This window comes from Hyaena hyaena, unplaced genomic scaffold (assembly GCF_003009895.1).
Source record: "Hyaena hyaena isolate Hyena2069 unplaced genomic scaffold, ASM300989v1 scaffold_392, whole genome shotgun sequence".
NCBI lineage: Eukaryota > Metazoa > Chordata > Mammalia > Carnivora > Hyaenidae > Hyaena > Hyaena hyaena.
The window spans coordinates 1,425,711-1,435,420 of NW_024081017.1; the positions used below are offsets into that span (position 1 = coordinate 1,425,711).

Consider the following 9,710-nt stretch of genomic DNA (forward strand, 5'->3'; position numbering starts at 1 on the left):
TTTCCCCATCCGTCCCGGGGTCCGGAACGAGAGTCCCTGCCTCACAGCGCTGTGTGAGGGCTCGGATCTGTGTCAGTGTTTGTGAAGGGCAGTGCCTGACCCTCCAGCGGGCTGGGTCCCTGCGAAATACGCTTCCAGGCCCTTAGAATGAAGCCTTTTACAGCGAAGGAAATGGAGCTCGGAGCCAGGCAGCCCCTTGCAGGAGGCCACACAGTGAAGAAAGTTGGCATCCAGGCCCCGCTGAGGCCCCAGTGTTTTCTTCAAGCCATGAGAGGATCTGCAGGCTTCGCTGGGGCTCGTACCCCAGCAACTGCACCTGAAGCCACTTCCCTGTTCCCGTTGCTTCCCGGGAACAGCAACTCCCTCCCAGGGCTGCCACGTGCGTGCGTGCCTGTGCCTCGGAAAGGGCCGGCGTAGGATCAGTGGCAAGCCGTCCCCAAATCTCCAGGGCACTCAACATCCAACACGTGCTTCTCACGCACACTGGTCATGGTCGCGATGAGAGCTTAGGGGCCGTGATAGCTAACATTCCAAACCACCAGGCCGTGGGAACCTGGTAGCGAAGGCCCTCGGCTCTCCCTTGGCCGACACCTCTGCCTGCTTTCCAGTTGGCGAAAAAGGACAGCACCCATTTCCAAAGACGTGTTTATTTGACCTTGGGGTCCCCCGCAGGGCTAGAGGCTCCTGAGGCTCAGGGCAAGGCCCGCAAGGCACAGCCCGTTGCTCAAGAGGCAGCCCAGATTGCAGAGGGAGGACAGGCCGTGGTAGCGGAAGAAGATCTGGCGGAGGGCACCGTACTTGGGGTCCTGTCCCCGCAGCTGGCCGTACGGGTCCGGGCCCTGGTGGCTGCCGGGCACCTCCCCGCCCAGGCCCCGCTCCTTCTCCACGGCGTGCAGGGCCCACATGGCGGCAGTGGTGCGGGGCTCTAGCCAGCGGGCGTTGATGGTGGACAGCACGAGGCTCAGAAACAGCAGGAAGAGCTGTAGGAGGGGGTGGAAGGAAAAGGTGGGGTGTGCCCAGGAGGCAGGAGGTGTCCTAGAGAGGGTCCTCCTGCACCCTCAAAAGCCCGGAGGGGGATGGGAGACCGCACTAGGTCAAAGTTAGGCCTCCCTCTTCTTCCCCAAACCCAGTCTAGAGGCCCGAAACAGAGCTCCAGCTCTCATTCCCCGAATCCAGCAGCTCCTAACGCCAGCCTCCATCACTGTGCCCCCTCTTCCCCCAGAAACCTCCTGAGCCGCCTCTCCTCCTCGCATACTCAGACTGGAAGTTTCCACAACACAGCTTTGTCTCCTTCCCTCCTATTCCCCAAAACCGGGGGCATCTCAGGGCAGAACCTCTCTTTCCCAAACTGAGACGGAGCACCATAACCCTCCTCCCCAAAAGAGAGCCTAAGATGGGGTCCATCTCCTCTGTGGGCCCCACTCAGACTCCAGAAGCCGAGATTGGGTCCACAGGGAGTGAAGAGAAAGTTCTGTTAAGTTCTAGTTACATATAGTCCTATCCTGTCTCAATGGGATTATTCTTGGAAACTTTGTCAAGCTTCACCTGCCCACATCTGCGGAACATAACGGGGGCAGGGGGAGGGCAGGATAGAGAAATATGAGATGCAGAGATGGTCCCCTGCCTTGTGGCTGAGAGAAAGTGTGGATGGGAGTGGGGAACCGTAAATTCCCAGTCGGGCTGGTTTTTAAACAATAAGCTGGGGTCACTGCCCTAACCCAGCTGAGTCACCACAACTTGGCAGCAGGCCTAGCCAGGGGAAAGAGAGGGAGCAGCAGCCAGCAGAGAGACACTGGGGGATAGACCGGGCTACTAGGGATGGTTGTGCAGGCTGCGCACTGCTCAAGGGTATCCAGAGCCCAGCTTAGTGCCCACCAGGAAGGTGCAGTTGCTTGTTTTTTGTTTTTGTTTTTAATTCTCACAAAGGTGTGGCCATGGGTTCTCAGTGAGGTCCTGGGAACAAATGACCAGAGGGCAGTGGAGCCCAAGCCCGCATACCTGGCTGGCTTCCCAGAATGTGAGCTGAGCCCAGGCATGTTGTAGAGCCAAGATGCAGAGGTTGATGAAGGCACAGCCCATGGAGATGTGAAAGTAGAAAGGGAATAGTTTGCTCTGCACAAGGCCGAAGGTATGTCGGGGAAGGCTTCGGAAAAGCAGGAAGCCTGTGGGGCGCAAGGGACCACGCCTGTTAGGACATTTCCAGGTCTCCCCTCTCATTCCTGTCTCCACCCCCCGCACCCATGATGTCCAGATGGAGGGTCCCTACCTGAGACGAAGGTCACCCACATTTGCATGCCCCAGGCCCCTGACAAGACCAGTAGATGGACCATCTTGGTCAGGCTTCCTGGATTCCCACCTTCCTCCATCTTGCAGGCCTGGGAAAGAGGCACTGGGTAGCTCAGAGTTTTATCTTTGCCCCTTGGTCTTCAGCCTGTGAGCCTGCTCAAGGCCAGGGTCACGGCCAACCCAGCAGAGATCATGGGATACCAGCCCGGGAATGGGGGGAGGGGAAGACCCAGAACAGTTCTGTGACAACCACCAACCCCATCTCTCCAAATGTCAGCCCTCAAGATCCAGGCTCTCTGGACCCCAGCAACCACGCCTCGTCCGAAAAGCCGAAATTTTCAGTTAGGCCCCGCAGCACAAACTCACAGCCCTGAGTATTCAGAGGTCTTCCTAGTGATTCCCCCCAAATCAGCTCAGGGACCGAATTCTGACTCCTGCTCTCGACTCAGGATCCCAGATATCACTACGAAGATGCCTATAGCACCCCCCGGAGATCCCGTCTAGTCCTGGGAAACCTCAAATCTCATCCCGAGGACACCGACCCTACCACTGTACCCAGACCTCAGCCCGCAACACCCAGGAGTCCGAGGATGGAGGCACCCAGGCCAGATATTGTAGGCCAGGTGGGCTGGGCTTGCTACCTTGCTCCCGCGCTCCCAGGTGGCCCGCAGACCTCCTCAGCCCCCTCTCAAGAATTCATCCCGCCTCCCAGCGAAGCCCGAAGCCAATTGGATCTTAGATCTGCCGCCTCACGTACCACCCTCTTAGATATGGACAAATCGATTAGCGGAAACCAGCCTGGAATCCCGCCCCCTCGATAGCTTTTACCCAATTACACCGCGGCTCCTAAGATCGGCGGAAGCAGGAAGGCGCCAATGAGGCCTTTGGCTGCATCGACGGGGGCGGAGCTAAAATGTCAGCCACACCCCTCTCTGTGACTCTGCCTTTAGGCTTTGCGCGTTTTAATACGATGGTGTCCCCACGGGATCAAATTTCAGCGTCACAGCTGGGGATAGGCTTTGCGGTCCCTGAGGGGAGAGCATGAGCAGGTGGTATGTAGTAGGTGGGGGGTGAAAGGGGGTAGAGAGCCCGGCGGGCGCGATTCTCGGCCCGGGGGGCGGGGCTCAGGCTAATGACCCCGCCCCCTTCCTTAAGAATTCTCCCGGGGACAGCCCGAGAAACCGCTATTGTGGGAGTGGTTGGAGGAAGGTTATGCGGAAGGGAGGGGGGCTCGATTGGGGACCTGCCTGTAGTTGGCATTCAGAAATCAACTTTCCTCTTTCCCTTCAAGCCACCCAGGGCTCCTATGGTTTCCCAGGTTCTCAGCGTGACGTTCGAGGGGTTTCCCACTAACTGTAGGTCAGGCACTGGCATAGATTAATTTACTTAATCGCAAGAACCCAATAAGGTGGATATAGTATGACACGCATTTTTATAGTTGCGGACGTTGAGGCATGGAGAGTCTCTATGTGTAGATGTCTCTAACATCGCACAGCCAGGAAGGGGCAGAGCTAGGATTCGAACCCAGGGCACCCAGCCGCAGAGTCTCCTCGCTTAATCATCATGCTGTATGGCCTCTGGAAGTGGGACCTCCCGAGACAGTGATTCTTGAAGGGGTAGCCTAGAACATTTCGGGCAGAAGAAAAGCTCCTAAATGGGTATGAAGACCCAGTGAGTGCTTATGGTGGTGCCTAGCCCTCAGTGAGGTGCTCACAAAATATGAGCTTTAAAAAAAAATGATTAAGGAAGATTTTAGAAAGCAAATGTTGAGTAGAGTTTTGAAGGGCATATAGGAGTATTTTCGGAGGACTGGGGCCAGAGGAAGGGCACCAGCCAGCCCAGCAAGGGCAGAAGGGAAAGCCTTAGAGTGTGGGCTTTCTGGCTGAATGTGACTCAGGACAGCATGCCCTTCACCTGGAAGTTTCCCCAGGCCGACCTCCCCCAGGTCTCCATCGGCAGCAGCCCTAACAACACTGGACTGTTGAACAGGGGGCATGAGTGTGAGACCCAGAGTGGTGTTCTTAAACTCCTCTGCTTGGCTTTCAATGCCTTGCTTGAGCTGCCTTGCTAACCTACCGCTTCCTCTTGGACCCTACCTTCAGCCATCCTGAATGTACCAGCACAGAGCACGTGCTTCCACACCTCGAAGATTTTGCAACATGCTCTTCCGTGCCGGGAATGCCCTTCCTTTAGTTCCCAACGCTAAGATCCTTTTTTGCTTTTAGGCTCTTCTGAGGCCTCACTTTCTTCTGTGGGGGTCTTCTGGATCCTTCTCACTACCCAGCCCAATGCCAGGGGCTGGGATTCTCTTTCATCCAGCTTCTGCTCCTGCCATAACTGGGAGGCCTTGTGTTCAGGGCTGAGGCCGCTCTGGGGTATTAGGGAAGGCCTGGGAGTGTCAGGACATGGGGGCTGGTCTCAGTGCAGCCCCCTGTCCCCCCCTTGTTGAAGCGACCCCCTTCTGGCTGGCCTACCCCAGGACCCTGACCACTCTCTGCCCTGCGACTGCTCATCTCCCTTGCCCTCCAACGTGTATTTGCCTGCTAACGGGAAGTGTGACAAGTACTGGGGTGTGTTGAGGTGCTTCCCGGGGGCTGGGGAGCTGGGAGGGGCTGGAGTGCTCCGGTTCAGCCCCAGAAAGCCCTCCCGCCCCCACAAAGCCCTCACCCCCACATTCCCCCACCCACCCTCCGTTCAGACTCTTCCTCAGACAAGACCTTGGACTATACGATTCACTGGACCAGGACCCCAGAGCCGGAGACCTTGGAGCCAATTGCTTCTGAGAACACAGTGCGGAGTCTAGACTGGAGGCCTGGGAGGGACTCAGGGCCTCGATTGTATGGGTCTCCCCTCATCCAGAACCCAGACTCACAGGAGCAGTGTAATGACCACGACCTGAAGAAGCATCATACCATCACTAAGGTCACCCCCACCCGGGAAACCCCTCCTGGCCACACCTCGGTCTACTGCTCTAGGGCTTGGGCGGGGCTTTGGGGGCCGGGGAGGCCCTGTCCTCCTCACGATATGTATCTTCAGCACCTTGAACAGCACCCGGTGCTCAGCCCGCCCACGCGAAAAATGTCTTCAATGCACGGATGAAGGGATGAATGGAATGGGTGCACAATTATCTCTTTGGGGAGTCTTGTCTGTGATTGTTTCTGGGTATGACTGCCTGTGTGTCTTCGGTTGTGGTTGTGTGTCTGGGATGGATTGTAAGTGGATGCCCTGGGTCTTACCACCTGGCGTATGTGGCTGTGTCTGAGCTTGTGCGGCTGTAGTTGTGCGGCTGTAGTTGTGTTTCGACGATCGTGTGTGGTTGTGCTTCGGGGCCACTGGAGCTCCCCACAGACGTGGTCTATGTTGTTTGCCCTTAAGGAGGAGGGCCGTTGCCTGAGCCCAAGCCAGGGATGGGGCTCTGCAGGCGCGTGCTGTCAGGGGCAGCCCCCAGGCATGTGCAAGCAGGGGACAAGCCACACAAGTATACTTCTGACCATGTGTGGGCCAGTGGGGGCTGGGCGGTGGTGGGCGCATGTACGGAGAGGCAGATTTCCCTGCATCCGGGGTCTGGGGCACCCAGCACTCAGTGCAGGTGACTCATGCCCAGCCCCCACACACTATGGATTGGGTGAGCAAGGAGAAGCACAGAGATGAACTTCTACTGCCCTCACGTCCCTGTTTCCTAGAAGCCCTTGGAGACCAGCTCTTCCAAAGTCAAAGGTGAGAACCCTGCCTCCCAACAAGACTATGTGTGGAAGATCCGCCAGTTCCGCCACCCTCTGCCCTAGCAGTGCCTGGGAGAGCTACGCCATTGCTGCCCACTTATCCCTGCCCCATCGTCAGCTGGAGTTATGCCCCTAGCCTTGTCCTGCACTCCCGCCTCTACCTCAGCCTCGACAGACCCTAGCTCCTTACTTTGTCCTGCCCCTTGCCCCCCCCAAGCTTCTGTTGACCCCTGACCTGACCTTGCCCCTGCCGCCACCCCTCCTAACCTTGGCTGACCCCCACCTCTGCTCATAGCTAAGTCCACCATGATGATTCCTGACTCCCAGAAGCACCTGCGATGCGAACTAGAGTCACTCAAGACCCAGCTACATGCCCAGACCAAGGTGTGAGTCACCTCTGCCCTGCCCTCAGCAACCTCTGGCCCTGTCCACCCCCTCCCTGCCCCTGTCCCCAAGCCTGACCTCCTCCTCGCAGGCCTTCGAGTTCCTAAACCACTCCGTGACCATGTTGGAGAAGGAGAGCTGCCTGCAGCAAATCAAGATCCAGCAGCTTGAAGGTGAGGACTGGCCAAAGGTCAAAGTCAGGCAGGAGGCTGGTCCTGTTGGGGTCAGCTGGGTTAGCCCAAGGTGAAAGAAGGTGGGTGAGTCTAGGGTCAGGGTCAGGGTCCGGCCAGGGTTAGGGCAAGCTGGGTTCAGAGCTGGGTGCAGGTGTGTCTGTGGCTCATCAAGACCCCAACTTAATCTTCAGAGGTGCTGAGACCCATGAGCCGCCAGGCAGAAGAGGAGGGACGCAAGTGGGTCGTGGAGCAGGGGCGGCAGGAGTTGTACGGGGCCCTGGCTCAAGGCCTTCAAGGGCTACAGAAGACCCTGCGTGACAGTGAGGAGGTACAGAGGGCCCGCACCACTCGCTGCCTGCAGCTGCTGGCCCAGGAGATCCGGGACAGGTGGGCATGGTCAGGAGTGCAGCCTGCAAGCTGTGGGAGGGAAGGGAAGCCAGGGAGAGGGGCTGAGGCAGGTGGGAGAGGCCTGAGTAAGGAGGACTGGGGACTGTGGAAGGCTTGGGCGACAAGACAAGGGGATGTGGATGGGGCGCCTGGGGGGCTCGGTCGGTTAAGCGTCCGACTTCGGCTCAGGTCATGATCTCACGGTTCGTGGGTTCGAGCCCCGCGTAGGGCTCTGTGCTGACAGCTCAGAGCCTGGAGCCTGTTTTGGATTCTGTATCTCCCTCTCTCTCTGACCCTCCCCTGCTCACACTGTCTCTCTCTCTCTCTGTCTCAGAAATAAATAAGACATTAAAAAAAAAAAAAAAAAAAGACCAGGGGATGAGGAGGCAGTGAAGCAGTAGGGAGGCGGTGTGGGAAGCTGCAGGCCGGAAGGCAGGGAAGACAGGAAGCTGGAGATGGGATGGGGAGAGAGGCCAGGGGATCCGGAAACTGGAGGTGACACAGTAAGCCGGAGGGAGGAGAGACTGAGGGTGGGAGAGTATGGGAGGCCAGAGGGGCAGAAAGTGGGGCGATGGAGGCCAGGCAACAAGAGGCTGACGCAATCAGAGGCTGGAGGTCAGAAGGAGAGGATGAGAGGGAAGGACTGGAGGTGGGGGGCAAGGGGGACTCGCAGGTTGGGGGAAGGGACAGGCCCTGGGGGGATGGGTGGTTGAACAGACCGGAATGTGGGAGTTGGAGGAAGCTTGAGGAGTGAGGTTGGCAAACGGGAGGGCAGAAGGTCAGGAAATAGGAGACCAAGGCTGAGCAGGGACTGTGGGTCTAGGCTGCACTGTCCCCTCAGCAAGAAGTTCCTATGGGAGGAGCTGGAGCTGGTGCGGGAGGAGGTGACCTTCATCTATCAGAAGCTCCGTGAGTGCCCGGAGCCCACAGCCAGGAGGGGGGTCCTTCTCCAGCTCTGGCCCCCCTGAGTCCCCTCCCCCTACAGAGGCTCAGGAGGATGAGATCACAGAGAACCTGATAAACATCCAGAAGATGCAGAAGACGCAGGTGAAGTGCCGCAAGGTGAGCAGAGAAGTTAGGACCCCGTGGGAGTGGGGGACAGGGGAATCTCTATCGGTCCCCACCATCGGACTGGAGCTGGAAGGCCTGGGTTCAAATCTCAGCTCTGCCACCTACTGCTCTGTGACTATGGTCAAGGCACTTCATCTCTCTGGGCCTCAGTTTCCTCATCCATATAATGGGTATAACAACCTGTCCCTACCTGAAGAAGTAGCTGCATGAACTGAATGTTAAACACTCTGAGGGCAGCTTGACGTATAATAAGTGCTCTATAGTGGACGTTTTTCACCATCGTCATTGTTAGTACTATTGTTTTCTCACACACATCTCCCACCCCCCATCCCCACCCCGGCCCCAGGTCCTGACCAAGATGAAGCAGCAGGGGCATGAGACATCCAACTGGCCGGAGACTGAGAAGATGCCACCAGGAGGCAGTGGCTCCTGGAGGGATGACCTCCAAAAGGAGCTGAGTGACATATGGTGATGCCCTGCTCCCACTCTAATCTCTGACCGTCATCCGCCCCGCCCTCCCACCAGTCAGATCAAGCAGCGACCGACCACCAGAACGTGGAGCCCACCTGAGTCCAGACGTCCCTCTCCTCCCAGGACTCACCTCTACCTCTGTCCCCACCATGACCCCCCTGACCCAGCCCTGAGCAGCCAGGAGTCTGCCAGGGCCCCCAGCTCCCCATCTCCCTGCAGGTCCGCGGTGCATCTGCTGCAAAACTCCTTTGATCTCTTCGCCATGTCCGCAGGGGGCCACCCCAGGGCCTCGAACCTCAGGGGTGAGGGGGATGATGTGCCCTTTGGGTGTGGGGGGGGTTCATTCTCCAGTTTCACACATAGAGGTCATGTTCAGAGGCCATATTTGAGGATCACAGCTGTTGGGTCTTGTTCTAGGGTCGTATTAAGGATTTCCATCCAGGGGTCACTCAGGGTCAATGGGATCTTTGTAAAGGATCAGTGTGGTAAAATTCAGGGGTCACTGAGGTCATACTTTGGTATCATGTCGGGTCACGTTCAAGTGACATAATCAAAGGCCGCTGGTCCTTGATCATGATGCCACTCAAGGGTCACATTCAGGGTTTGTGGGTAGAAGACCAGAACTGCACCTGTCCCTCCTGCAGGCCACAAGGGGCACCGATGCCTGAGCCCTCTCTTCCCCTCCTGGGACTCGGACTCAGACTCAGACCAGGACCCTTCCCAGCCACAGTTCAGCAAGAGGTGCTCCTCCCCTCCTGGTGCGGATCCTCCCTTGCCCCGCCCCACCCTTCCCCTCCTGGCCCGCCCCGGAGCGGCACAGTATGGACCCTCCCAGCTCCCAACTGGGACATCGGCTCTCTGACCTCCAGCCCTGAGGTCCTCTATACCGAGCTGGGTCCTGACCCTGCTCTCTCTCCGCAGCCTGAGCAGCCGGGACTGCTCTCCCTGAAGACCCCTCCAGAGAGAAAATAAACTAGCCAAGACCCTCTTCCACCTGTGGATTGTTGATCCTGCTGCTTCCTGTGCCTGAGAATGATCCTCCCCTGCCTCCCCCCCCCCCTCCCCGCGCTAGGTTACTTCCCACTGTTGGGGGCGGTGCGGAGACCCCAGAGGCTGTTGAGGAGATGTAGACTTAAGGTCAGGGGACAGAGTGAGGCCAGATTTAGCATATACTAAGTCTGGGGTCAGTCTGTCCAGACAGGAGTGTCCAGACAGG

The 9,710-nt window shown here is 57.9% G+C and overlaps 2 protein-coding genes across 9 annotated transcripts; one reads left to right on the forward strand and one right to left on the reverse strand.

Annotated features, from left to right (window-relative positions):
• Positions 1–631: 631 nt before the first annotated feature.
• Positions 632–3,189, reverse strand: TMEM205 (transmembrane protein 205). 5 transcript variants are annotated; one of them, XM_039250997.1, is made up of 4 exons: positions 3,115–3,189; positions 2,267–2,375; positions 1,999–2,162; positions 632–980 (listed from the first exon to the last, which is right to left on the reverse strand). In XM_039250997.1, exons 2-4 carry the CDS (start codon positions 2,364–2,366, stop codon positions 675–677), a joined length of 570 nt encoding a protein of 189 aa, XP_039106928.1. In that variant the 5' UTR covers positions 2,367–2,375; positions 3,115–3,189; the 3' UTR covers positions 632–674. The 5 variants fall into 5 exon arrangements, with proteins under 5 accessions (XP_039106928.1, XP_039106927.1, XP_039106932.1 ...); XM_039250996.1 differs by lacking the exon at positions 3,115–3,189 and adding an exon at positions 2,928–3,084; XM_039251001.1 differs by lacking the exon at positions 3,115–3,189 and adding an exon at positions 2,842–2,920.
• A 70-nt stretch (positions 3,190–3,259) lies between these two features.
• Positions 3,260–9,482, forward strand: CCDC159 (coiled-coil domain containing 159). 4 transcript variants are annotated; one of them, XM_039250924.1, is made up of 13 exons: positions 3,260–3,338; positions 4,738–4,856; positions 4,985–5,208; positions 5,970–6,003; positions 6,304–6,392; positions 6,484–6,565; positions 6,757–6,952; positions 7,776–7,861; positions 7,938–8,014; positions 8,370–8,491; positions 8,714–8,796; positions 9,139–9,252; positions 9,416–9,482. In XM_039250924.1, exons 1-13 carry the CDS (start codon positions 3,328–3,330, stop codon positions 9,418–9,420), a joined length of 1,242 nt encoding a protein of 413 aa, XP_039106855.1. In that variant the 5' UTR covers positions 3,260–3,327; the 3' UTR covers positions 9,421–9,482. The 4 variants fall into 4 exon arrangements, with proteins under 4 accessions (XP_039106855.1, XP_039106853.1, XP_039106856.1 ...); XM_039250922.1 differs by having other exon boundaries at positions 9,139–9,235; XM_039250925.1 differs by having other exon boundaries at positions 7,794–7,861; positions 9,139–9,235.
• Positions 9,483–9,710: the final 228 nt, after the last annotated feature.

What these genes read in the sequence shown, in the direction of transcription:
- TMEM205 (XM_039250997.1), bottom strand. Translation starts at nt 2,366, where the DNA reads ATGGAGGAAGGTGGGAATCCAGGAAGCCTGACCAAGATGGTCCATCTA. An exon ending in GTGGGTGACCTTCGTCTCAG is followed by an intron (nt 2,163 to 2,266) that starts GTAGGGACCCTC and finishes TGCGCCCCACAG; the next exon opens with GCTTCCTGCTTTTCCGAAGC. An exon ending in CATTCTGGGAAGCCAGCCAG is followed by an intron (nt 981 to 1,998) that starts GTATGCGGGCTT and finishes CCCCTCCTACAG; the next exon opens with CTCTTCCTGCTGTTTCTGAG.
- CCDC159 (XM_039250922.1), top strand. An exon ending in GAAGTGTGACAAGTACTGGG is followed by an intron (nt 4,857 to 4,984) that starts GTGTGTTGAGGT and finishes CCCTCCGTTCAG; the next exon opens with ACTCTTCCTCAGACAAGACC. An exon ending in CAGCCACAGTTCAGCAAGAG is followed by an intron (nt 9,236 to 9,415) that starts GTGCTCCTCCCC and finishes CTCTCTCCGCAG; the next exon opens with CCTGAGCAGCCGGGACTGCT.